The sequence below is a fragment of the Canis aureus genome, chromosome 15 (genome assembly GCF_053574225.1).
Source record: "Canis aureus isolate CA01 chromosome 15, VMU_Caureus_v.1.0, whole genome shotgun sequence".
Classification (NCBI taxonomy): domain Eukaryota; kingdom Metazoa; phylum Chordata; class Mammalia; order Carnivora; family Canidae; genus Canis; species Canis aureus.
The window spans coordinates 62,082,607-62,109,951 of NC_135625.1; the positions used below are offsets into that span (position 1 = coordinate 62,082,607).

At 46.4% G+C, this 27,345-nt stretch overlaps 2 protein-coding genes across 5 annotated transcripts in view; both read left to right on the forward strand.

The window, feature by feature from the left end:
• The first annotated feature begins 75 nt into the window (after window positions 1–75).
• Window positions 76–17,900, forward strand: CASP2 (caspase 2). Of its 4 annotated transcripts, none has more exons than XM_077850229.1 (12): window positions 133–245; window positions 855–1,041; window positions 3,455–3,605; window positions 4,112–4,279; window positions 4,430–4,511; window positions 5,091–5,185; window positions 5,446–5,622; window positions 10,949–11,077; window positions 11,229–11,319; window positions 14,842–14,991; window positions 15,167–15,276; window positions 15,430–17,900. In XM_077850229.1, exons 3-12 carry the CDS (start codon window positions 3,474–3,476, stop codon window positions 15,559–15,561), a joined length of 1,266 nt encoding a protein of 421 aa, XP_077706355.1. In that variant the 5' UTR covers window positions 133–245; window positions 855–1,041; window positions 3,455–3,473; the 3' UTR covers window positions 15,562–17,900. The 4 variants fall into 4 exon arrangements, with proteins under 4 accessions (XP_077706357.1, XP_077706354.1, XP_077706355.1 ...); XM_077850230.1 differs by having other exon boundaries at window positions 855–1,020; XM_077850228.1 differs by lacking the exon at window positions 855–1,041 and having other exon boundaries at window positions 78–245.
• Window positions 17,901–18,028: 128 nt separating this feature from the next.
• CLCN1 (chloride voltage-gated channel 1) overlaps window positions 18,029–27,345 on the forward strand; it is a 35,381-nt gene continuing 26,064 nt past the window's right edge. The window contains exons 1-4 of the mRNA XM_077850246.1: window positions 18,029–23,034; window positions 25,903–26,023; window positions 26,415–26,546; window positions 27,107–27,235. Coding sequence (XP_077706372.1) covers window positions 22,855–23,034; window positions 25,903–26,023; window positions 26,415–26,546; window positions 27,107–27,235 — 562 coding nt within the window. The 5' untranslated portion in view covers window positions 18,029–22,854. The remainder of the gene's footprint in view (window positions 23,035–25,902; window positions 26,024–26,414; window positions 26,547–27,106; window positions 27,236–27,345) is intronic.

Below are 27,345 nucleotides of genomic sequence, written 5' to 3' on the forward strand. Positions count from 1 at the left end.
GGGGCTGCGCGCGCACCGGCGACGAGGGGGGCGGGGCTGGGGCCGCGGCGCGCAGGGCAGGCGCGCAGGCGCGCAGTGCGCGGGCGGCCGGGGCTGGGAGGCGGAGGGCGCGAGGGCGCTGGGTCTGCCTGGACTGTGGGCGGGGCGCGCACAGCCCGGGAAAAGCGGTAAATGGCGGCGGCGAGCGCGGGCCGCCCGGCCGCCCTGCAGCGGAAGGCGCCGACGGCCGCTGGCAGAGGGCGCAGGTGAGTGAGGGAGGGTCGCGGAGGCGGCTGGTAGGGCCCCCGCCCCCTGGGCCTGGCCGCGCGGGGCGGGGGGGGCGGGCTGAGCCCGGGGGGCGCGCGGGCGGCCTCGCTCGGCCTGTGCCCCTGGAGCAGCCGCCCCAGCCTGCTTTGTGCGCTGGAGGAGCTCCGCCGGGACGCCCGCTCTCGCTTCTCCGAAACATCCTCCCTCCCGCCTTTCCCCTTACTCCTTTATGAGGAGCTTTGCTCCGTTCCCGTACAAACGGACGAGACCTGCGGAGCCCGGAATTGGCCCCATCACGACGCGTATTGACCAGCGCCTTTTTTTTTATTGTATTTTTTACTTTTTAAGGTTTTATTTATTTATCCATGAGAGATACAGGCAGAGGGAGAAGCAGGCTCCATGCACCGGGAGCCCGACGTGGGACTCGATCCCGGGTCTCGAGGATCACGCCCTGGGCCCAGTGCAGGTGCCCAACCGCTGAGCCACCCGGGCTGCCCTTATCAGGGTTTCAAAGCCGTCGCCACCGGCTTTGGGGCCTGAGGACTTTGAAAGGACCAGGTGGTTCCCAGAGACCCCCCAAGCGTGTCTCCGCCTCCACCCCGTTATAGGATTCCATGGTCGACATCACCCCGGATGACATCTTCACGCCCCGTGCGTGGTGCAGGCCCAGAAGAAGATCCGTTTAGGGCTGTGGAGCCAGAAGCTGGAGAAAGACCGCATCCAGGCTTAAGAATTGCCTTTGTGTCCTTGTCTCCTCGCCCTCCTCCCTTCCCGGTCCGTGTCCTGAAGTTCCAGGTGATCATGGTCACTTCGGGAGAGACCACATTTGCGGCTTTCCGACTCGGGTGGACTACAGGGAGGAGCAAGGGTTTGGAGAATGGTCAATGCTTCAGATCAAACCTAATGAGTTAGTGATTGCAAGTCTTAAGGTTAGGGGCGCCTGGGTGGCTCTGCGGTTGAGCATCTGCCTTCGGCTCAGGCGGTCACCCTGGAGTCCGGGGATCGAGTCTCCCATCAAGCTCACCTCAGGGAGCCTGCCTTACCATCTGCCTATGTCTCTGCCTCTCTCTCTCTCTCTCTCTCTCTCTCTGTTTCTATGAATAAATAAAATCTTGATAAAAAAAATTTAAATCTAGAACTTGAAAAGAGTTAAGAACTGGGAGCCAATTAGCAGATCATCCCGATGGATGAAATCGAATCGGGAGCAGCAGCTCTTTGACGGGTGTTCCTAATGGAGTGTCCACGTTTAAGGGCAGCTGCAAGGTCTTGTGAGGGAGCAGGAACATAGTAGGCGGAGAGAGGAACTGGAGAGAATCGGATCAGGGAAACCGAGGGAGGAGAAAGCTTTAAGGAGAAAACACCACTGGTAAATTAAGGGAAGGAACTTGAGTAAACCTGTCCCAGCAAATGATATGAGTGATATGTATCTTGAGGAAATACCAGCATCCAGCTGTGATGTCTTGCAGTTAGCCTAATAACACTTACTTTTACCAGAGTTTCATATATGCAGTCGTTGTCACTGCTTTGGTGTTTTCTAAGGTGATTCGTAAATGGATTTTTTGATTTCTGTAAGATGTATTTTTTGGCGGGTTTCTACTGAAGGTTTGGGGTCATAGTATTTCTATAGAACGGAAACCTGAAGTTAAAATGGAGTTTCTCTCTCTCTCTCTCTCTCTCTCCTTTTTTTTTTTTTTTTTTTTTTTTTTTTTGGAGATTTTATTTACTTATTCATGAGAGACACAGCCAGAGGGAGCCCAATGTGGGACTTGATCCCGGGTCTGCAGGATCACACCCTGGGCCAAAGGCAGGCTCTAAATTGCTGAGCCACCAGGGATCCCTTTTCTTTCTTTCTTTCTTTCTTTCTTTCTTTCTTTCTTTCTTTCTTTAGAGATTTTATTTATTTATTCATGAGAGACAGAGGAAGAGCAAAATGGAATTTCAAATATCACTGTCCCAAACCCCAAATTTAACCCTAGTTGGCTGCTTCCAGCCTTGGAAATGTTAGTTACTGACAACTTTCTCTGCCTTAGGATCCCACGTGCCATCTTCTTGGGTCTCTCTCAGCAATTCCAGGAGTCTGCTTTTCCCTCCTCTATAAATCTTTAACCTAGAGTTAAGCCAAGTACATCCTATAAATGCACAGTATTTAACTCATTCTAAGATGCCCAACCCCTCCTCCCCCCCCCCCACACACAGATTTTAATGTTTTTGAAATCAGTATTCATTTTGAAAAGGCTTTTTAGGTATAAACTAAAGCTGTTATCTCATCCCTTTCTCACTGCCATCGGGCCCTTACTATTGTCATGCTTTTGGAAACTGAGAAGATGGGGAGCTCTGCACTTCTATAAACTAGGTGCAGAGATGATAATCTGTTGGAAATGGGTTTTTTAAAATTCGCAAACAGAAGCCGCTCTTTCCAAACCCAATAGCAAAACCAAGGAATCCTTGAAATAAAGACCTCCCTGATAAATTACCAAAATAATTTAGCCTTTATGCTATAACTGTTTCAACTGATTTCGTTATGTTGTGTTTGTCACTGGTGTTTATCAATTGTGACTTTGTATACTTGCTACTTACTCAGTTCTTCATTCTTACATGATTCTGGTCATTTTGTCACAGGAACTGAAGTTTTAAAAACAATAGGTATAATTGGTATAAAGTGGGCTAGAGAGTAATGTGGGTGTCTGTCAGCCTGTCTCATGTACTTCCTTTGAAAGCCAGCCATTGGCCTTCATGGGAAACCATTGGCTTTTGCCATTTTATCAAATTATTTTATTCCTCACCCAGGATCATTTTCACTCCTATCACTTCTAGTAGTCTAGATAAATGATGTGAAAGCTTTTCTGGAATAATCTCTTAATTGAAATTGGTCTGTCAGACAGAGGAGTTTTCCTTCTCATGAATATATGTGTGCTTTTGTGTGTATTATTTTGGTCCAGTTAGGTATTTCCTTCCCCTAGACAAACTATTCATCTCAGAAGATGGTCTCGGTTGAACATTCTCTATAAAAAATTGTATGTTATCTCCTTATGATAAGTGCGTTACTGCTTAATACTACTTCGATTTTAACCAGATTCAGTAAAATATGCCTAGTATTGGTTATCGTAAGTCCCATTCTTTTTTTTCTTCCTACTCACACCTCTTCCACTCTACGTTTCTGTGCCAAATCTTGTGCTTGATGGCCTTTCCCTCTGCCTTTTATCTGTAGGATATTGGGAGTGTGTGGCATGCATCCTGACCATCAGGAAGCACTAAAAAAGAACCGAGTGGTGCTAGCCAAACAGCTGTTGCTGAGTGAACTGTTAGAACACCTCCTGGAGAAGGACATCATCACCTTGGAAATGAGGGAGCACATTCAGGTATTTGGAAGAAAAAGAGAAATACTAAATAAATAAATTGGTTTTAGGAGTAGGGACAGAGCATGATGAAGTATGCTAAGGATGTCGAACCTCACTAAGGAAATGAAAATGCCTTTCTACCCTCAAGCCTTTAACAGAAAAGATGGGTAATTTAAGAAAAATAAGAGAGAGGATACCTGAGTGGCTCAGCAGTTGTGTCTTTGGCTCAGGGTGTGATTCTGGAATGCCAGGAGAGAGTCCCACATTGGTCTCCGCACTGGGATCCTGCTTCTCCCTCTGCCTGTGTCTCTGCCTCTCTCTCTCTCTCTCTGTCTGTCTCATGAATAAATAAAATCGTTCAAAAAAAAAAAAAAAAAAGAAGAAGAATAGGAGAGACTTCTTTCATACATGTATTTTTCCTGTAAGAGGATTCTTGAGATTACTGGGAAGGTCATCTGGAGAAATAGAATTAGAGCTGAATAATGTATTCAAATGTATTCAAATAATGTTGTATTCTTTTATCTTAGGCCAAAGTGGGCGGCTTCAGCCAAAATGTGGAACTTCTCAACTTGCTGCCCAAGAGGGGTCCCCAGGCTTTTGATGCCTTCTGTGTGGCCCTGAGAGAGACCAAGCAGGGTCACCTGGAGGATCTGTTGCTCACAACCCTCTCTGGTCTTCAGCATGGACTCCCACCGGTATGAAGCCCTAAACCTGTGACATATTGAGAAGGATTATTTTGGTGGGAAAGGAATTTTTGAGACCGGGCAGGGGAGACTAGATTGTGTTTTTATTCAGATTGGACCATCTCCCTAAGGCCTGGCATGGTGGGTCCTGATTTCTTACAGTTGAGCTGTGACTACGACCTGAGTCTCACCTTCCCGATGTGTGAGTCCTGTCCCCCTCAGAAACAACTTCGCCTGTCTCCAGGTGAGAATCAATGGGATAACACATCCCACAGGTTGACTTTTTTCTTGACTGATATCTGACTCTGCCCTTGCACGATACCTATTTTCATTCATACTGGGTATAGTCTCCTCAGTGAATTTGTTAAGGACTAGCATTAGAGTTTAGATGGGATGTTCATTGGGCCTGTTTCCCCTCCATCACAGATTATTTTTTTTATGGCAGTTAACCCGTAGAACAACTGGTATAGGTAGGAAATTCCTACCCATGACTTGCCTGGCTCCTTAAAGCTGTTATTTTAGGGTGTGGAAAGACTGCACCTTGGGCCACTAGCCTTTTGACTGAGTAGTCTAGTGATGAGAACAAAGCTTTTATCAGATATCCCATTCAGTCATTCAGTGAGTTAAGCATCTATTGTATGTGAGCAAAGTGCAGAGGATCCAGTGGTGAGCAAAAAAATGCCCTCATGGATCTTCTAATATAGGGGATGAGCAAGACTAGTAATGATTAAAACCCCAGTTCAACAAGGTGCCTTGGGTTATAATGAAGTACTGGGATTAACATATAGATTGTATACTAGTTTTTTGGCTCTCTGTGCCACAGATACTGTGGAACACTCCCTAGACAACGGAGATGGTCCTCCTTGCCTTCAGGTGAAGCCTTGCACTCCCGAGTTTTATCAAACACACTACCAGCTGGTGAGTTCTACAGAATGCAGGAGGAAGAGTTGGGAAATGAGACACCCTTCCTGGGCATCTGAACTTAGTTTGCATACATATCTCCTTTGTCAGTCAGAAAGTCAGTACTCATTGGTTATCTTCTCTGAGCGTTTCTCTGTACTGACTTAGTGTAGTTAACGAGAATATGGTGGCTTTGTTTTCTTGAAATGTCTCGTTTAGTTGAAGAAACATAGTTTCTCTCCATAAGAAGCTCTAATTATCTCCCCCTCACCCCTCAGGCTTATAGGTTACAGTCTCGGCCTCGTGGCCTGGCACTGGTGCTGAGCAATGTGCACTTCACTGGAGAGAAAGACCTGGAATTTCGCTCTGGAGGGGATGTGGACCACAGCACTCTGGTCACCCTCTTCAAGCTCTTGGGCTACAAAGTCCATGTTCTACTTGACCAGACTGCACAGGTACATCTAATGTGTACACTAGAGAGCTGGGCAACACTGGGGCCAGGAACACCCTCTGCTCCTCTGCCTGCTGGATGGGTCTTACTCAAGTTATTTTCTTCTTACTTTTTTACTCGTTCTGTTCTGTGTCTCATGTTGCAGTCTAGTAAAGAAAAAAAAAAATTCAGGCCAGCCAGCTGCTTCGGTGTTAACCTCTGGGGGTCACTGTGCTCTCACTGAATAATACAGGTCCCAGGTTAGGGCATATATAAGTGAAGTTCAGAAACTTCATTCCCAGTCACTCAGGATGTGAGGACACCCTGAGATTTGCCCCACCAATCAGGAAAGCTATTTATAAGCCAGGACAACACAGGACACTTACTTCTTGGTTGATATTGTTGCTTATAACTCCAGTTACTGTTCAGAAGATTACTTTGGCAAATGACATTCTTGCAAATGGACATTTGCTAGAGCTGTCCATGGTGGTTTAATGAGTTAACATGGGGAAATTCCTTAGTCTGTCCAGTTACGTGACCACAAGACAGATCTTAAGGTAGATTATTTCTGGACTAGATTCCTGCAGATCACAAGCATTTTCATTATCTGTTATTCCCTGTTAACCCCAATTACTGAGCTGTACCACTGACTTAGTTACCTTTAGGTATTTCTGTTCTGAAACTGATAAATAGATACCAATTCTTTTTTTTTCCTCCATTTTCTCCATTTCTCCATCCCTTTCCTCCTCCTCTTTAAAGTTTTAATTTTAATTCCACTTAGTTAACATACAGTGTTATATTAGTTTCATGTATACACTATAGTAATTCAACATTTCCATACATTACCCAGTACTCATCATTAGTGCTCCTCAGCGCTCCTTAATCCTCTTCACCTATATCACCCATCCTCCCCCACCCCCATTCTTCATTTGATTCCAGAATTATAGCACTTTCTTAACTTGACTTTGGGAATGTCAGTGGTAAAAGCAAAGTTTCTAGGATATTCACTTTGTTGAGATAGAGAATCTTTGTTTTGTCTTCAGCATTATCTGTGGTCTTTATTTCTGTATCTTACCTATCTTCTGTGAGAATGATTGTGTACTTGCTATACTTTTTGATAAGGCCAGTTTCAACAAAGATTCCTGAGTATTATCATTTACATGCCCTTTTTGCCAGCTTTGCAATAATAGCCCATGAACAAAAGTAAACCCATCCCTGCTTCAAAGCCACAGCTGGAACAGCTTTTACTTGCTTGATAGTTAAAAATATAATTCTGAATCACTAAGTCAGCTATATATTACTGTTTTTCAGAGACATTCAGCAGATTTGGGGGCCCATAAGTCCCACTTCACAAATGCCATTCCCATTTATGTTAAACCTGATGCAGATTCAAGTACCTATTGGATTCTGTCTAATTCTCTGGTTACATTGTCCTGTAACTGAAATTGCAATCGATTGAAGTTTTGAGCCCTTTAGCAGTACCTGGCTGGCTCAGTTGGTAGAGCATGCAACTCCTGATCTAGGGATTGTGAGTTCAAGCCCCATGTTGGGCGTAGAGCTTACTTTTAAAATTAATTAATTAATTTTGAGCACTTTATAATGGTGAGGGGGGACTATATGTGTTACTAAAAATTTTTTTTAAATATGAATCTTAAGTTCATAGGACCTCAGTTAAATGAGGGAATCTTGACAGCAAAAAAGGAAGTACTTCCCCTTACATTGCTACTGACCAAGGAAGAGTTGACATTGTCTTCTACAGTAGTTAAGAGAAATTAAAAATCTCCTGGGTAGATCTGGTCAGTAGGATACATGGAGGGTGTGAAATTTGAACTGGCCTTGAAAGATAGAAGCCACTAAAGCACAAAGGAGTGGTGAAGGGGTCCTGGGCAGAGAGAATAGCCTCTAGATAAGAAATGTGTAATGTTAGGGACCTAATGGGTAAACCAAAGGCCTAGGGCAAAGGAGTGCCAAAAACAAGATTGGAGATATGGGACCAGAATCCCAGGGCCTTGAATTTCTTGTTTTAGAAAACCATTCGTAATTTTTTAAAACAAAAAGATGATACATTCACAGTGATGATTCGAGGCACCATTGAAAAGAATGAAGTAGAGAACAGTGGCAGGGAATCCAGTTTGGAGTTGAAATCCTAATGCCAGTAGAAGATGCTGGGCACCTGGACAGAATGTTTATGGAAAATAGCATAATGGTGTGATTGTACTGTCCTTGCTTAGTGATTAAATGATTGTATATGGAAGAAGATAGAAAAATTAAGGAAGGAATTGAGGGTCTCAGAGAAGTCTAAACCAAAAATGTAGATTTGGGCATTACCTGTGTAGGAGAAATACTTTAAGTGACGAGAGTATGAGATCTTTGAGAAGGAAATTAGAGTAACGAGCAAGAGGCGTAGGACCAAACCTTGGGATAGAACCCACCTTGTAGCCTAGTCTGCAGCTCTGGAGATTTCAGAAATGTGAGGAGGGCATTGCAAAGCCAGTTTCCAATGGTGGCCAATCAACTTTTCAGATATAGTTAAAACCAAGTAGTTACAGTGGGTATGATCATTTGATTCTTTAGGTGTCTTCACAGAGTACTTCCTTACTTCCTGGTAGGACTTCTCAAGGGACTCAGTATTTTTATGGTATTATTTGGTAAGCAAAGAGAACCAAAAAAAATTAAGATCCTTTTTTCCCCCCATTATACCTTTTTGACTTTAGAAATAATTGCATTAAGAAATTCAAAGCAGGGGGATCCCCGGGTGGCTCAGCGGTTTAGTGCCTGCCTTTGGCCCAGGGCACGATCCTGGAGTCCCGGGATCGAGTCCCACGTCGGGTTCCCGGCATGGAGCCTGCTTCTCCCTCCTCCTGTGTCTCTGCCCTACCCCCCTCTCTCTATCAAAAATAAATAAATAAATAAATAAATCTTTAAAAAAAAGAAATTCAAAGCAGTGTAGTCTTAGAGAAAACCCTCTTCACTTGACAGTGCTAGACAGTACACGGGTATTCTCACTGCTTCTGTAGGTTTTCACTTTTTCTCTTGATCCTCAAAGTCTTCTGTACTATGTCTCCCTCCTGAGGTTATTAGATCTAGAATTACAATTTATTAAATATTAGGAAATGAGATATGTTTTAAAGTGGCAAATTTCCTTTTATCCAGTGGTATTGATTTTTAACTTGCATTTGGGTCATAGGCTGCCTTGAAAATGTAAGGATATGCTGTGGGTTATCCCTGGAAAATGCAGCTAGCCATAAAATTTTGCATATCATCAGAGGCTTTATAGTTTATTCTCTTCTCTTGTGTCCCCCAACCCCCAGCCAAAAGCACAGGCAAAAGAACCTTGCTATTTTTAGAAGCACTTGTAATTTTATCAGAAATAAATCTAGAGGGGCCCCTGGGTGTCTCAGTCGGTGAAGCATCTGCATTCAGCTCAGGTCATGATCTCAGGGTCCTAATATGGGGCCCTGCATCAGGCTTCCTGCTCTGTGGGGAGCCTACTTCTCCCTCCCTGTTTGTGCTTTCTGTCAAATACACAAATAAAATCTTTAAAAAAAAAAAAAAAAAGAAAAAGAAAAATCTAGAGATCCTATTTTTAAGCTATGCTGCTTTTGGAAAAATTTCCCCAAAGTAAATAAACCCCAGTTATCAGGTTAGTACTATTAAATTCAGTTATTGAATGTGTGTGTTCTTACTTAGAGCTTTGTTGACCTCTATTGATCGACAGTCTCGTGTAGGTTCCAAATGCTCCTGAATAGGTGTCAAACATACATTTTTATTGCCTTGTTCCAACAAAATTAACTTCAGCTATGCTGTGTTAAAATTCTATTATGATCAGCTCCAGAAAAGCATTCATACTTCTGTATTCTGAGATTATATATTATTTTAATAGATGAAATTTGTGTATCTTAAGGTGATAACCTTAAATTTCCAATATCATGGTTGGCTTCGCTGCTCAGAAAATGTACATACATTTTAATAAAGCCAATTTCTTCATTTCTAGTGTAATTGCAGACTTGCAGGTAATTACGAACAAAAGTATTGCGAACAAAAGTATTGCAAACAAATATAGATCAGTTGTTCTCAAACTTCAGCATGTGAGAATCACCTGAAGAGCTTATTAAAACGCAGTTTGCTGGGGCCCAAAACTTTGTGTTTTTGCAAGTTTCCAGAACTGCTGCAAGGTCTTATACAAGTGTGTTTTTTACTAGGAACCATAACTGGAACCATAACTGTTAGATAAAGTTGTGCTGTCCTGCCTAGATTGCTATCATTATACATTCATTATAGTTCACTAAAATTCACAGTAAAGTGAACTTTTTTTCCTCTGCTCATCTCAGGTGAGCCGACATCTTGTGTTGTAGAGGGAGACATGGGTTTAACAGTTTGTGTTGGATTATACTATTTTGTATACTCCATTGGATGGGCCAAATGCTTAAGGTCACTCTTGATACTTATGGATGGCAACCTGATGCAGAGCAGACAAGATCTTAAGTTGGACTACAAGATTGACCAGGAGTACGTTTCTTTGAAAAAAGCACATCGTGACTCTTACTCTTTGTTAGATATGCACATTATAATAATGGCAGAACTTGGCAGTATGTGCCAGACATCGTTATAAATCCTTTCTGTGCAGCATTTCATTTGATCTTTATGAACTTGGATAAAATTTCCTCTTCATTACCTTCCTACAGAATGAGCATTAGAGCTGTGAGGAGCCAAATACCTGCTTCAGGTTTATGAACCCAGGGGTCAAACCTGTCTGATCCCATAGCTCATGTGTGTAGCTGTGGCCCTGTGCAGAATCCTCCCAACAGTGTGCTCTTCCCTGAATGGAGCATTTTGTGCAGATACCATCACATCTCTGGGAACTTAAAATCTCAGACCGAAAACAGTATGGAAGTACTGTTACTCCCTATTATCATGACTCCATTAGCCCTTTGTCAGAACAGCTTCTTTCCTAATGGCTTGATAGGTATCTTACTCATTTGTAGCTCACCTGGTGGTCCCCGTCATGCCACTGATGTACAAGGGCATTTGCTCTAAGAAAGGATTGGCTTTCTTGCCACTCCCAAAGTGGCAAGTAGATAAAGTTAATTAGCTTCATTAGTAACTTGGTTTAGTTCAGGAGTTCTTAACATATCCCAGTGAGTTTGGGGTTTGTGAAATTATATTCTGAAGTCCTGCATTTTTCTGGTGAGTCCGTAGCTTTTTTTAGCCTCTCACATAATCTCTGACTTCTCTTATCATTGACCACATTGTAAATACAGAAAACGTTTTCTTTCTAAAAGGGTTTCAAACACCAAAGAGAGAGTTGGTGCAGACTCCAGTGACAACACTAAAATGTGTTTTTCCTCCAGGAAATGAAAGAGAAACTCCAGAATTTTGCCCAGTTGCCTGCCCACCGTGTCACTGACTCCTGCATTGTGGCACTTCTCTCTCATGGCGTGGAGGGAGGCATCTATGGTGTGGACGGCAAACTGCTTCAGGTGTGTGTCATCTTCTTGCCAACAGCTGTTCACACTAGGTGACTTCCCCTCCAGCCGGCCCATCTCTAGTAGTGGCTGCTGTCGTGTATACAGGACTCAGGAAGGCCTACAGTCTACTTAACCTCCTTTCTCTTCTCTTTCTCTCTGGCAGCTTCAGGAAGTTTTTCGGCTCTTTGACAATGCCAGCTGCCCAAACCTACAGAACAAGCCGAAAATGTTCTTCATCCAGGCCTGCCGTGGAGGTGAGTGCCCTGGCAGATCCACACTTGGGTGGTGGCTCCTGGGCAGCCTCCCACCAGCTCTCACTTTGCTGTTTGCTCCTCTCAGGTGCTATTGGATCCCTTGGGCACCTTCTGTTCACTGCTGCCACCGCCTCTCTTGCTCTGTAAGTGTCTCCCAATGCATGGGGTGTGCTGGGACTTGGGCAGCCCATGGCGCTCAGGTTGGTCAGCTCTCTGTGCGCCACCATATCCTCTTCTCAGGACTCACCTTGTCAGCGCCTTTGCCTTCTCTCCTGAGAACTCTCAGTTCTTCCATGCTATTAACTTGGGTGTGCTTTTCTTTTTGTTACTCATTGCAGTTAAGGATCTTCTGTCCATCTCTTCTTTCTCTCACTTCGTACCCTTCCACTTTTCCTCTCTCCAGACCTCTTCCCCTCTTCTTTTTATCTATGCTCCATCGGTGCCTCTTCTCTGCCTCATGCGTGTATCTCACAGGCCAGCAGTGCGGAAGCCCCAAGTCGGGCTTTGGCTCTCACTCGTCCTTCAGCTGCTTTGATCCCTCCTCTTTCTTGCATACAGTCTCTTAGCCTCTGAGAGCTGCGATGCCAAGAGTATGCTTCGAAGACCTGCAGGCATACTTCTCATCCTGGAGGGAGAGAGTAATAATTAAAAGCTCTAACCACAGACTGGTTAAACTTAGAGAAGTTTACTTGATGTCCTTCTGCCTTAACTTTCTCCATATAAAATGTGGGTAGCGATCAGATCTACTTCATCAGGTTGTTGTGATAACTGAATGGAAGAATGCATGTGAAGGCCTTACTAGCACAGTACCTGGCTCATAGTAAAAAAGCACAGCAAAGGCCAGCCGTGACTGATAGAGCATGGTCAGTGCCCTCAAGGGGCTTACAGTTTGGTTTAAAAGTCACTTTGTCCTAACATGGGACAAATCCTTTTCTTATCCCTTGTGTGTTCAACAAATGTAAATGATTAACATTGATAATATTCTTCCTAATACCACCAAAGAATATAATTTATTTAGGCCCTACAACATGACTAGGATACTGTCACAAAAGCAAAAAAAAAAAAAAAAAAAAAAAAAAGTGTGGTCTTTCAAACTACTCCTATCTTAAAAAAAGAGAGAGAGAAAATGTGTCTCTCAAAAGAGCCTACCAGTCACTAGAAAGGTAAAGCAAATGTACGTGAAGTGGCGTGAGAATAATGCAGAGGCCTTGAGCAAGGGAGAAATCAGTGAGGCACGAACCATACATGAGGAGTAAGCGGTGGGGAGTAGATTGGTATGAATTGGATTGGTCTAAAGACATTTAGTAAGTGTATTAATGTTTGGTAAGGCTTAATTTGGACCCAGAATGATAAAATCTACCTAGGTGTCAGTAGTAAATAGGGCCTTTCGGAGGAAACAGGAATACAAGGTGACAAGCACACCAAGACTGAAAGGTCATCCTCTCCCTCCCCCAAAATGTTGTGCTGGGCCGGAAGTCTGCCCAGATCTAATTTAAAGACTGGGCATCTGTGTAGGCATGTAGTAAGACCAGGCTGGCTGCAGGAGGTACATCCATCCAGCTGATGGTCAGCTTTTAGTCAAACTGAGATTTTGGACTTCAGATAATGGTGTGGAGCTGTTGGTAGCTCAGGAAAATAATGTGATGGATTCTTCCCCAGGCTGATTACCATGCTGGGGAGCTGCAGTGAGGAAAGAGTATGTGAGGGCGGGAACTTACTGTTGATTTACCAGCTGGATGCCCAGGCCCAGGCCACTGTCTGATATGGGAGCACTTAATAAATATTGAACAAAGGGATGAAATTAATCTCAAGAATTGTTACAGTAATATGGAAGACAGATGGAATATTATGTTATTGGAAGAAGCAGTAATAGTTATTGATTAATAGATCTGAGACATGAAGGAAAGAAAGAAGTTCCTTTTTCTTGAGGGACAGATTTAGCTTGGCTTGTGTCCTTTAGGAGGTATTACTGGCAAAACAAAATGAAATAAAGACCTCTGTGATCATTTTTTCTTTCTATATTCAGAGACATGTATAATATCAGGTCTGGATAGAGAGAAACTGCTCTTTCCTGGGGCAACCTGAATCTTTCTTGAAAATGAAATCCTTCAAGAGATGACCTTTGAAGATTTGAGCTCACCTGGCTTGTGTTGTACTTGGTTAATATAATTGATGTCTATAAAATTACTGCCCCTTCCCTAGTTGGCTGGCTCCTCAACTGGAGTGTGAGCTTCATAAGGGCAGGAATCTTGACATCCTTAGGGTTAATGCAAAATAGTGCCTGGCACATGGCAGTTGCTCGATAATTTTTTGTTGGGTCAGTGAATTTTGGTCATTTCTCCATAGTTCTCTCCATAGTCTCACTTGCCTTCTCGGTCCTCTGTGTTGCATGGAGCAGGAAGTCCTGTAGAAGACTCTGCTCTCTTATGTTTGGTGTGTTGACGTGTGTGTCCTCCCTGTCTCTTTCCTACAGATCACACCCCCGCCCACCTCCAAAATCAAACTGCAGTGTCAAATAAGAATATGTCTGGGCATAGATAAGGCCTGGGTCAGGAGGTTAGACATGTACTCAGGGTATGTTGAAAGACTGCTAAAATTGAGTAATGGTGTTCTTTTTTAATCATATGAGGAAAATAGTCAAATTATTCCAATTTTTTAAGTTTTTCCTTTTTTAAATTTCTCTTAAATCTTGGATGCCTGCTACACTTTGGCTTATGAAATTAATGAGTAAGTAACTTAAAAATACCAAAAGACAAGGCAGCTTGGTGGCTCAGTGGTTGAGCGCCTGCCTTTGGTTCAGGTCATGATCCCACAGTCCTAGCATTGAGTCCTGCATCAGGCTTCTTGCAGGGAGCCGCCTTCTTCCTCTGCCTGTGTCTCTGACTCTCTCTGTGTGTCTCTCATGAATAAATAAATAAAAATCTTCAAAAAAAAGAGAGAGAGATTTGGAAACTGATCATGTTTAGTTTTTGGGGTTTTTTTTTCTGATCATGTTAAGTTTTATAATATTTTATTAATACATAGATTTGAGGTGATTTTTATATAGCATGCACATAGTAATCATATTATTGGTTTATTAACTTGGTTTTTCTTTTTTATGTGTAAAACTGAATTATCAGTGTTTAATTGTGTATTGTCATAAAAAGCACCATGACTTCCAGGTATATTGCTAACTGAACAAATAAATTAGGGACGTAACGATTTTTAGTTCTATTTACAAGGAGTGTTTGATCAGCACTTTTCATGTTACACAGAGTGGATAAAGCTCAGACCGCATCTGTTTGCAGATGCTTGAGCATGGTGCTGGCCTCTGGGTACTCCTCTGAGTAATGGAGCCATGCTGGGCAGGAGTGGGAGTAATGATTTTTTTTTTTTTTTAACTCATCAGCCAGAGGTTGGAGACAGCAGCTGGAAATGGCTCTTCCCCGTCAAGGTGGCAGGGAACTCTAGCTGGCCTGTGGCAGACCCAAGAGCCATGGGAGGAAATAACATCTTTGTCCATTCTGTCTGCCTTTGCTACAGATGAAACCGACCGTGGGGTCGACCAGCAAGATGGAAAGAACCACACGGGATCCTCTGAGTGCGAGGAGAGTGACGCCAGCAAAGAGGAGTTGCTGAAAACCCGACTGCCCACACGCTCAGACATGATCTGTGGCTATGCCTGCCTCAGAGGTATTCTGAGTTCCAGAGACGGGTCCGAGGATACACTCTCCGGGATGTGTGCTTTTTCATCTGGCGCTCTGACAGGGGAGGGTACAGGGTGCTACAGAAGTTGAGTTTGGGACATCCAGCCATTCAAGCTATCCCTCAACCTTCCACTGTGGCTAACACCTGTCGTTGGTTACAGGGACTGCTGCCATGCGGAACACCAAACGGGGTTCCTGGTACATTGAGGCCCTCACTCAAGTGTTCTCCGAGAGGGCTTGTGACACGCACGTGGCCGACATGCTTGTGAAGGTCGGTAGCCTCCGTTCAGCTCCATGTGCACGGGTTCCACCCTCCTCCTCCCTCGCCATGTCTTTTGTCATCTCTGTAGCCTTCCCCTCGTGCTGGGATGGTGAAAACACCAGATGCTCAGCCTGGGGACCATGGGTTTCTGTCCCCCCCTAGGTGAACGCACTCATCAAGGAGCGTGAAGGCTATGCCCCCGGCACCGAGTTCCACCGCTGCAAGGAGATGTCTGAGTACTGCAGCACTCTGTGCCGGCACCTCTACCTGTTCCCAGGACACCCTCCCACGTGATGCCGTCCCCACCGCCCTGCCACATGGAGACTGCTGGACCATTGGAGGCCTGATGGAGCCTCTTTTCTTCCGATGCACGGTTTCTGTTCTCCCTCAGGGATTGGGAGTCTCTCAGGCTTGTGGAGTATGCCTGTCATCTCTGCCTTGTCGTGCAGGACCACAGGCCAGCTCCTCCTGTGAAAGCTCCCTTCCTGTAGAGCCAGGTCTGGCTGGACCGCTTGTCAGGAGTGTTTGGCTGCTGTAGAGGAGCCTGGCCAACAATATAATGAACACAGTGTCTTTATGGGGAGAGGGCCTGTGGGTTTCCCTCACTGTTTGCATTCGGTTCCTGCCCCCAAGGCTTTTGTAGACCGGCACTTTGGTAATTGTTTTTATTACATTAGCTAAGATGTTTCAGAGACCATCTCCTGTCTTTTGTTTCTTCCCTATTCAAACCCCATTTATACCAGACTGAGTGTTTGGAAGGTGTCCTGATTCAGCGTAGGCATTTTTTGTTTAGTCTCAGAACAAATGGGACTGGCGGCAAGGTGCCACCAAGGGCGTGGTGGTGACCTGTGTGCCCCCTTGCGGTACCACAAGGCCACCCAGTGGAAGGCAGTGTTGTCCGCTCCACTCTCAGTTCCTTTGGGCTCTAGGAATCCAGCCTCTCAGCAGAGTTTACAGCATGGACACCTTGTACCTGGAACTCACTGATCTTTGCCTGGGGAAGTTCCAAAGATCTTCTAATCAGTTATTCTCTCTCTGAGCTTTGTTACTGAAGTGAACCTCAGCAGAGAGTACTAGTGGAGGCAGATAAAAGTGATACTCTTCCTCATACCTTGTAACCTGTCACCTTATCTTTTGCTTCCTCTGAAGTGTCTTTTTCTAAAAAAAAAAAAAAAAAAGCATCCTAGTTGTTATCTCCCTACTTCCTCTTTCTCCCCTTTCTCCCCTTCATCTCTCCCTTCATCCCATTTACTGCCTCCACCAAATCAGTCTAGAAAATACTGCTTAATTGGATCATTTGGCTGCTTGTAGATATAATGTAGTAGCTTTTTCCTGCTTTCTGTTTCAGTATTAAATCCCCTTTGATTTCATATGGCCTGTGTCCCCTTCTCCTATGTTTCCATCTTAGAGAAGCTGTTGCTCTATGTGCTATGTACCCTAGAAGCCTTCTTTATCTGTGCCATGTATCTGCTTTTCCTGTTCTTTGGGCCTTCTCTTGTACTTCCATTCTTGCCCCCTCCAATCTAATCTAGGACAGATTTTGGTTTGGGTTTTGTTTTTTTTTTAAGATTTTTTTTTATTATTTATGAGAGACACAGAGAGAGAGAGAGGCAGAGACACCGGTAGAGGGAGAAGCAGGCTCCATGTAGGGAGCCCGATGTGGGATTCGATCCCGGGTCTCCAGGATCACACCCTGGGCTGAAGGCGGCACAAAACCGATGAGCCACCCGGGTTGCCCTGGTTTGGGGTTTTTAAGTATAAATCTGATCATACCACTCCCCTGCTTTTATTTGTTTTACACCTGAAGTAAGGTGCAGACTCCTAACCTTTTGCCTGCAGGGCCCTTACCTTCCTCTTGAACCTCGGAAAAGGCTGATTTCCCTCTAAGTGACTGCCCCAGCGCTGTCCTCAGTTTCTCAAACATTCTGAGCTCTTTCCTACCCTGGACCATCACAGACACTCTTCTGGGGTCTACAGAACTCCACTCCTCACAAGTCTTGGCTTAAATGCCACCTTCTTGAGAAGGCCTTCCCAGGCCATCCTGTCTCTAAATAACCTTCCGTGTTCATCCTGTTTAATTGCTTCATTGCACTTAGCATGATTTATAATTATGTATTTGCTTGCTTCTCTTCTGTCTCATTACTAGGTTGTAAGCTCCCTTAGGATAGAAACCTTGTCTCTTTTGTTCACCAGTATATACCCAGTGCCTGGCACATGGTAGGTCTTCATTAAATGTTTTTGGGTGATGGAAGGAAAAAAGCAACCCTAGCTAGAATCCTATTTTTGGACAAAACTTCCCCTTAACAGTATATACAGTTTAGTATTTATACTTTGGGTTTTTCCATGTGTTTTGTTTTATCCACTGATACTGCTAACTCGGGAAGACAGATATCATGTGTCAGACAATGTTCTCCATGTCTCGCATGGTCCCTGGCACAGTGCTCCGCCTGTAGTAGTTCAGGTGCTCAATTAATACTTATTCTGTGAGCTGGGTGATTTCGAGACTTGTTGCCAAGTCCTACCCTTGGGTCAGTATCATATGGAAGTATTTGGGTTATAGAACCTTTCCACTTCCCACTGCCAGGATTTTACATTGCCTTCAGGTGCCAAATAAATGCTCATATTTATTCTGATATGTGCCTGACATCTCTTTTTCCACAGATAATCTTCTGAAGCTTATCTATTCTCATTTGCTTAGCCTCTTATAGCAGTTCTCACCACCTTCCAAGGTGAACACAGAGCTGAACACCCTTCTTTCGTTGCCACCATGATCTTTGTTACGTATACAGGTGGGGGCCCATCTCAGCTGTCAGGCCACAGTCAACTGCCCAAAATACAGCTGGCACTGGGATTCCTCAGTGTCAGAGGAGACCAGAGTCATTAGCAAGCAGTGTTGTTTCTGGATTATGTAGATTATGGGATGGAGGCTGGTGAAAGAGATTGAACTAGAATTGGAGGGTAGTGAGGATTATAGAATTTACATGGTCCCAAGTTGGATTTTTTTTTTTTAAATTTTTATTTATTTATGATAGTTACAGAGAGAGAGAGAGAGAGAGGCAGAGACACAGGCAGAGGGAGAAGCAGGCTCCATGCACCGGGAGCCCGATGTGGGATTCGATCCCGGGTCTCCAGGATCACGCCCTGGGCCAAAGGCAGGCGCCAAACCGCTGCGCCACCAGGGATCCCTGATTTAAAGTTTTTAGAGTAGACGTGGACTATATAAGAGGAATCAGGGCAGCACGAAAGAGACCAGTGGGCTCTGTAGGTTGGGGAATTCTTTGGGTGCAGTGTAATCCAAAGTGTGTGCCTGGAGAGGCGATCTTGCAAGTGCCCGTGGGCTTTGGAGGCTTAGCAAGAGAGGGAAATTCTGTAGGAACAACTTGGTAGGAAGTATCAGTGGGACCTGGGGGAAAGTGGTTGAGAGATACAGAGGAGGAAAAGCCCAAAGAGATTAAGTTGAGCTGAAGCATATCAGCAAGTGTAGGAAAGGGAACTGGTTGAAGAACACAGGAAAAGCATGAAAAGCTGGTTGGCTACACCACAAGAGAAAGCAGGGGCTGCTCTCAGGGGAGGAAGGAATGCTAAGTCTCAGAGGTTAAGAAATTACTGGAGCTGTGGGAGTAAGCAAAGTGCCCATTTCCAGCATAGGCAAGCTTTCTGGAGGTGTGGTGTGTTTGGGAATTACAGAGCAACGGCAACCCGGATTGTGTGTCCTTCCCACCCCGCCCTTGAATGAGAGTATCAGGTTGAGTTTCATAGCTCTCTTCCCTTCCCCCCTGCTACCTCTGCCAGGGATTCTCTGCTAAAATTATCCCCCTCCCTGAGCTGGGGGCTGCCCTTCTCTGCTGCTCTCCTCCATCCTGCTTCCTGCAAGGGGGAAGAGGAAAAGGCCGTGGGAAGAGAGCCAGGATACAAGGGGCCGGCAGGGCAAGCCTCTGGTCGGAGGAGGAACACAGTAATGATGGCCATAGCCGATGGAGCACTTGCATCTTCACAGTCTGCCTTCCCTGCAGGTCCCTGCAGGAAAATGAGGTAGTCATTTTCCTAGTCGTTGTTTCAGAAGAGGAGAATGAGGCTCAGAGACTTCAAATACACAAAAAAGGAGGAAATGTAGCTTTAAGGCCATGAACTCTAGAATTAAATAGATTTTGAATGCTGGCTCAACCTTTTGAGATACTGGAGACCTTAGCTAAGGTACCTAACCTCATGGAACCTCAGTTTCCCTTAGCTAAGTAAGAAGGAGGAAAATTGTTTCCTTTAAGGTCCCTGTGAGGATTAAATCTGCATGGTAAAGGACAAAGTGTTAGCACATTAAAAACGCTGGAGGAAAAAAAAAAAACCGCTGGAGGATGGTTAGCTGGCACAGTGAGCTTCAGTTTTGGTAACAGGCATTCAGACCCAGTGGTTACTGTGGGGGCAAACAATGGTAAGTCTTTGGCATGCATTTTTATTACCACAGCCCCCTAAGTTACTGCCTTTATAGAAACAGGTCAGGATGTGAAACAAAATGTTAGCTTGAGTGTACGCTTTGCTAACAATATTGCTTCTGTGATTTCCTAGCATGGGATTCTTTTTTTTGCACTTCTTGGGGGAAAAAAAAAAAGTTTCCCACTGAGCTGGGAGAATGAACCTGAGGCCAAAGACTATTCCATCTTTGCGCCAGTTAGGTAGAGAATAGGCCCCCCAAAAAAGTGTATCATGTTTGAAAAAAAAAAAAAAACAGAAGGGAAAGAGACTTGTCCACGGCTACCAGGAAGGCCTTCTGTAGGCCTTGGAAGGGACTGGGATTTGTAAAGATCTGGGGGGCGCAGGGTCCAATGGAGAATACAGGAGAAATGACTTCCCATGAGTACATTTAGAGAGTATGGGGTGAGAGGGTCACACTTGCCTAGTTGAAACTAGAAAGTAAGCAGTTGTGGGTTTGGTGCTAGGCTGGTTGTGCAGAGGGAAAGTGGTTAACTGGAAGCCCCTGAAAGAGAGTGTAGTGATGTGTTGTCCAGTGAGCTGGGATGCCAGATTTGACAAGATCTGAAAACAAGAGTATAACCCAGAAAGTTCATGCTTAAACTGATGGGAGGCCAAGGGGCTGGCCCGTTCACACCCACCTATACTCCCAACACACGCTTTCCCCTACACATGTGCTCCATATGGTCATTTTTTACAACCTTCCTTCAAATAGCAATTCCATAAGTCTATAGGTTTTACTTTTTAGTGTTATAGATCTCAAGATTATCTATTCAACCCCTCAGGAGGATATATACCTTACACAGGATACATACCTTATGGAATGCACGAATGCTTACAAATTTGTTTTCCAGGTTGTAGAGTTTTTCAGAACTCCCCAGAAACTCGTCTTCCAAATTAGAACCTAAGCAGTGTACTCATGGGTGGTTGGGAGGAGGGTGGCATAGTTTATATTTTATTTTCTTGTTCTCTTACGGTAGCCCATGAGATTTTAACTATTTCTAATGTCAAACTCAAGATAATTACTCACAAATCCTTGCTTTGCAGCATTAGCAGCTATATGTTTCCTTGATCCCAAGTCAGTATCTGGTGTTTAGAATCGCAGCTGGCATTTCTAGTTGAGTTGGTGGAATGAGGATTTTCCCAAACCCACTGATCTCTGCCTTCAAATCTTGGAATCCATAACCAGGTCCTGATTTTCTAAGGGATAGTAAAGAAATAGTAATAGTGTTCTCGGGGTTATCGAGTCCCTGTAGAAACTGGCTACTTTCAGGAGAGCCATACTCCACAAACAGGTGACAGCCTTTCTGTTTCCAAAGCCCCCCAAAGAATCTACTTCCACTTTGTCACTCTGCCCTTCTTAAGAAAGTATTCCTTTCACCTTATACCTAATCCTTAGATCTCTTCTGTTCTGCCTGCCAAGAAGGTGAATGTCACAGCCTTCAGTCCCTCAAACCATCACATTTTTAATCGGTGGTGGTGGATTATAGGCCTTCAAGCTATAGGATTTATGTTTGAAAACATGCTTTTATTTTTTTTAAAGATTTATTTTTTCTTAAGATTTTATTTATTCATAGAGACACACAGAGAGAGAGAGGCAGAGACACAGGCAGAGGGAGAAGCAGGCTCCATGCAGAGAGCCCAACGTGGGACTCGATCCAGGGTCTCCAGGATCACACCCTGGGCTGCAGGCGGCGCTAAACCTCTGCGCCACTGGGGTTGCCCTAAAGATTTATTTTTTAAAGTAACCTCTATACCCAACATGGGGCCCGAACTTACAACCCCAAGATCAGGAGTCACATGCTCCATCAAATGAGCCTGCCTGGTGCTCCAGAAAAACTGCTTTTAATGGCATCCGTCTCACCTGCTTTGGACAGTTTTATTTAGCTGACATGAAGCTTTAACTGTAGACCAAATGAATGGTGTCCCTATTCTGTAGTCCATGAACCTGGAGTGTCCTGGGGCAGACCCTACTGTGACAGATTCTAAACTACTCATTGGCTCATGTTTGTAACTTTTCTTCTAAGGTGAAGAGTTCACAGGGGAAGGAATGTCCTAGCAAAGTCCGTTTAAAAAAAGAAAAAAGTGACACCAGATAGAGTAGTTTGGCCTTGGCCAAAAATTATTGATCTGAAAAGGGGAAGAAGAGCAGAGTACTTCCCCTGTCATCTTTTATGTTTGTGGGGCTTGTAATGAGATAAACTTACTCTCTTCCTAGCCACCCCCTCCCCCCAATTCTCCCCTATGCCCCTGACCCACTTCCCCTTCTCCCGTTATCTGACCTGCCCTGACAGACCTAGGCAGGTGCTCCACAGTCTAAATGGAAGCTCAGTCCCTCCCTAAGAGTCCAGGCTTCTGATGTGACTGACTGTCTGGGAAGTGGGAGAAAGGCCAGAACTCAAGGCTGTTGTTACCCTTGCTTCCCACACCCAGTGGGTAATAAGGGTGTGGTCAAGGAGATGATACCAAAGCATTATTAGCAGCCTCTGGCAGATACAAATAGCAAAGCTGGAAGAGAAAACTGAAAATCGGATGAGTTGGGAGAACTGGTCCAACAAATGAGGACTCGATCTTGGGAAGGTACCAAGCTGGGAGCAACCCAACAGGGGAAGATGGCAGAGAGACACCCGTTACTCTCTCCGGTGAGTTACCCTCCAGGGTCCTCAGACCTTAGAATCATTCCATCCAGCACCCACCTCTCACCTTTCCATGCATGGAAGAAAGGATGGGACACTCGCTGGGAGCACACAGACCGGAGAGCATGCTGAGCTGCTTTCCCATCCTGGTCTAAGCAGTATTTATAGAGGGCCCGGCGGCTTGGGCCTGGAAGCCTCCTTGTGACGATGGAGGGGGACAGTGCTGCTGGCCCTGCTGAGGGAATTCCCTGTGGGGCTGTCCCTCAGGTTCTCATCCCTACCCCTCCCCCACACTGCTCTCACACCTGCTTCGACCCCAAGCAGATCAGATGTGGCAGTGGGGGGGTCATGTGACGGAGAGATGGCTATAAATAGCTGGGGCATGCTGCCCCAGACGCCTTGGGGACAGGCAAGAGGACAGGCTTAAGGAGCTGTATTGGGGGGTGGACAGGGGCAAGCAGGCCGAGGCCTGGCCCAGGGAGGGAACATGCAGCCATCCCAGTCCCTGCGGCGTGGGGGCGAGCAGAGCTGGTGGGGTAGTGCTCCCCAGTACCAGTATATGCCTTTTGAACACTGCACCAGCTACGGACTGCCCTCCGAGAATGGAGCCCTTCAACACAGGCTCCACAGGGATGCAGGCCCCCGCGCCAACACCCGCCCCACACAGGTAAAGTCCGAAGGGGAGGGAGTGGTGGAGTCGAGAAGGTAATTGTGTGATGGATTGGGGGAAATGAGGAATTAGGTGAAAAGTGGCAGAAGTGTTACCTTTTAACTTAAAAAAGTACGTGGTAATGTGTTCAAAATATGAAAATCCTCCAAAGGGCTGAGCTCAGCTAAGTGTGCACTTCTAGAGAGACCCATGCACTTTTATATAACCCTGACTAACAGAGCACCCAAATCCTAGGGACGACCGGCACCACGACACATGCTTGACTAGCTCGTGCTTACATAACCGGCATGGAGTGGTTGGCGTGGGAGCCCACGCCTCTGTGTGTGCAAGCTGTCTCGTCCACCCTCAGCCCTATGCAGACACCACCAGATTCCTCCCTCCTGACCCTTGGTACAACACCCACAAAGGAATACTCTTGCAGAAGGCAGAAGAAAGGTGCTGGGATAAGCGGAGAAAACTAACTGAACTACATATGAGTGATCAAAGATGCACTGGGGTTAAAGGAGCAGAAGAAATTTAATCAAACCTTTGGGTGGGAAGATTGATCAAGTAAGAGCCTACTAAGTGGTAGGCGCCCGGGAAGGTAGAAGTGTCTGTTCCCAGTGAGAGAGGCTTGGGGGCTCATTGGGGGTGTCCAGGGATGGCCTCCCTCAGGAGTGGGGATTGGTGGGTTGCAGACATCAAGAAAGGGAAATTGGGAGGGCACAGCCAAAGGAAAGCCCCTGAGGTTGCCATGGACAGACACGCAGGTGATGGCCAGTGAGGAAGGGTGCATGGGAAGTGTCGCAGGATGGATCCTGTCAGGACCAGGAAGCCAGAGTTTAAAGTGTTTTAGCTAACGATGGATGCAATGGGTCCAGGAGTAATGGGGGGGGGGGGGTTGGGGGGAACTGAGGGGTGGCTGCACAGGGGTTGTCAGCATTGGAGGAGTCTGTAGGATTCACACTGCAGTCCCATTCAGTCCCTGAGAGGAGGCAACCCTGGGGAATCATTGGGAGATGGGGATACAAAAGCAGGGGAGGCTGAAATGGTGAGTGCAAGAGGGGGCCTGCCCTGGCCTGGGACTGGACAGAAAGACGACCCCCCCGCCCCATGCCCCAGTCCTCGAACCTGTGTTCACCCACCTGCCTGGGTAGGGACAGTGAAAACGAGAGTAAAAGGCACTTTCTGGTGGCAGGAAAGCAGACAGACTAGCATGCAGCTTCATGTTGGAAAGGAACGGTAAAGTAATTTGGGAAGTAGAGTTGGCCTGAAAATGAAGAAGGGTTTGGACCTCAGGTTTTCTATGTTTAATTTTTATTATGGAAAATTTCAAACTTAAAAATAAAGCTGTATAATGAATCCCCAAGCACCCCTTACCCAGCCTCAACAGTTACTGGTATTTTGTCGACATTGTTTAGCTATCTTTCCAGGGCCCAGCCCCCTCGTCCACACGCTGGTGTTTCTGTTCAGGAATCCCAGGCCCAGCATCCCCTTCAGGTTTGAGCACACTACTCTGATGGGGTGCTTAGTCCCAAACCAGCTGGCACCAGTTTGGCTTTTTCGGGGGTTTCCCAGCCAGGGTCGGTTTGGGAGCACCCCCTTCCTCATCTCCACCTGCCAGAGGCCGGGACAGCTGAGACGGCAAGTGGAGGGACATGCCCTAAGCTGCAGGAATAGTGTCTGCTCTCTGGGGCCAGGTGAGGCAGGGAGGAACACACGGCCTCCCTCGGTCACTAACCTCACCCCAAAAGACGAAGCAGCCGTGAGCCGGGCAGTCAGTGTGTGCCTGTCCAGAACTGGGGCGTAAACTCTGCTGCTCATATTGTGAAATCAGATCTCTCCTACCCAGGCTCTCCCAGAACCAGCAACACGACCTGGCCTGACCCTGGCCCCAGAGGATGGCTAGCGTGTGGGCTGGGGGAGGGCGGGGGCGGGGAGGACGCAGAGTAAAAGCAGTTGAGAGCCTCTGCTCCCCCTACCCCAAATATACGTGCTCCCTGCAGGGATGGGAGCAGAGAGCTGCCAGACTGGAGGGGTGTTCCTCCGCCCTGCCCACATGAGCCTCTAGGTATCCTGCCCTGGGAAGTCCCTTACTGGGACTGGTTTCTGTGTGTGCACACGCGCACAGGGAGGCAAGGAGGATGGGCTTTCTCTGAGCTTGCCAGAGCATCTCAGACACACCAAGACAAAGAAACCCAGAGTCACCTGCTAGTCTGTGCTCAGTGGTCCATGTCAGCTCTCCTAGGAGGCAGGCCAGGGCAGAGGAGGGGGTGGCTGGGATATTAGAGGGACAGAGGTTGAGACACGGTTAGCTGAGTCACACATAAACACCTCATTGACACTGATGTCCAGTCTTAGCAGAGTTCCTGTGTCTCTCCTTCAAAGTAGAAACTGACCTCCTTCGACCAAGATGGGTCTGGATGGGGTGAGGGTGAAGACAGGTGGGTAGGGGATCCCTGGGTGGCTCAGTGGTTTAGTGCCTGCCTTCGGCTCAGGGCATGATCCTGGGGGTCCCGGGATCAAGTCCCGAATCAGGCTCCCGGCGTGGAGCCAGCTTTTCCCTCTGCCTGTGTCTCTGCCTCTCTCTGTGTGTGTCTCAAATAAATAAATAAATAAATAAATAAATAAATAAATAAATAAATAAATAAATAAATAAATAAAAAAAATATTAAAAAAAAAAAAAGGTGGGTAGGTTAAGAGGTAAAGAGTGGAAGCATGCAGGCAGAGAGCTCAGGGCGGGGACAGCCCCAGGGTGGCCCTATGTGAGGCTCTCAACACCCAGTTTTAAAAGTTGCTTGTTTTTCCTGTGGGTCTATGTGCTTCCCTCAGTCTATTCCTGTTAAGTCCAGCAAAGCAGACATTTCCCATTCTCTCTGTGTCCAGATCTATGGCCATTACAAACAGCAATTCTCAGACAAGGAGCAGGACACAGGGATGTCCAAGAAGATGGGCTCCAGTGAAAGCATGGACAGCAAGGATGAGGATCACTATTCTAAATGTCAAGGTGACAGGGCCTGAGGGATAAAGGGATCTGGGATGGAAGGCAGTGCAGGGCTTAAGAGAATAACTGGGGTGTCCCGTTGCATATAGCCTGCCTTCCACCCTCCGCACATCCACACTGAAGTCCTCCAAGCATTAAGGAAAGGCACCTGCCTCCTCTCCCTCCCACCCACCCCCAGGAAACAAGAGTTTTAGAAGGCATTCAGGTATCCCGTGGGAAACTGGACTGGGTGCTTTGGAAGGGGCAAGGGCAGCAGCTGGCAGAGTGGTGAAAAGAAGCTCCGTGAAGGAGCCTAGAGCAAGACCCCGGGGGCCCAGCTCCTCGGCTCCTTCCCCAGTCAGAGCCCAGAGGAGTGACTGGTTGGCTGCTCTTCTTTGCTCCTCCCTCTTCCCAGGCTGTGTCCGCCGCCTGGGACACGTGGTGAGAAGAAAGTTAGGAGAAGACTGGATCTTTCTGGTGCTCCTGGGACTGCTTATGGCCCTGGTTAGCTGGAGCATGGATTATGTCAGTGCCAAAAGCCTTCAGGGTAGGTTTACCTCCGCCCTTCACCCTCAGCCTCTCCCCACACGGTGGCAGCTGTTTCTCGAGTTCCTACCTAGGATGAGTGGGGTGCATCTGGGGAGGAGGGTGTTGCCCAGAGGAGATCTGGCCCAGGATGAGACCAGACCCAGACCCAGATCCATTTCTCCTGCCCCTTCACCTGCTCCCAGCCAAGCTGAGGGCACCCCTCTAACCCGGTGGCCAATTTTCCCAGGGTTTTTCTGGTTTGGGCTCTGACCACCCCAAGGCCCAGGTACTCAGTTTCGGGGCAAACCGGGACAACCCTGACAGGGTGCCTGCTTGAGTGGGGTTGGCAGCACTGGCGCAGACTCTACAAATGGTGGGAACATGGGCAGGTCACGTCACCTCCTACAACTCAGGTTCCCTGTGTGCAATGAGAACAGTACCATCTTGTGAGGTCGCCCGGGATTGCAAGGGCATGAGGACGCTCACAGCACCAGGATGTGCTGTGGCTGTTGGGGTGGGGGTGGGGGGCAGTGACATCCCAGCCACACTGGGACTGAGCCTACGCCCCTGTCTCTACAGCCTACAAGTGGAGCTACTACCAGATGCAGCCCAACCTGCCTCTGCAGTACCTGGTCTGGGTCACCTTCCCGCTAACTCTCATCCTCTTCAGCGCCGTCTTTTGCCACCTCATCTCTCCCCAGGCTGTTGGTGAGAACTGCCCCCCCCATCCTACCCCCATCTTGTCATGTTGTCAACATAACCTTGTGGCCCTGCAGATCCTTCCAGTCCACTTCCTCTCTCACCTGGCCCTACTAACA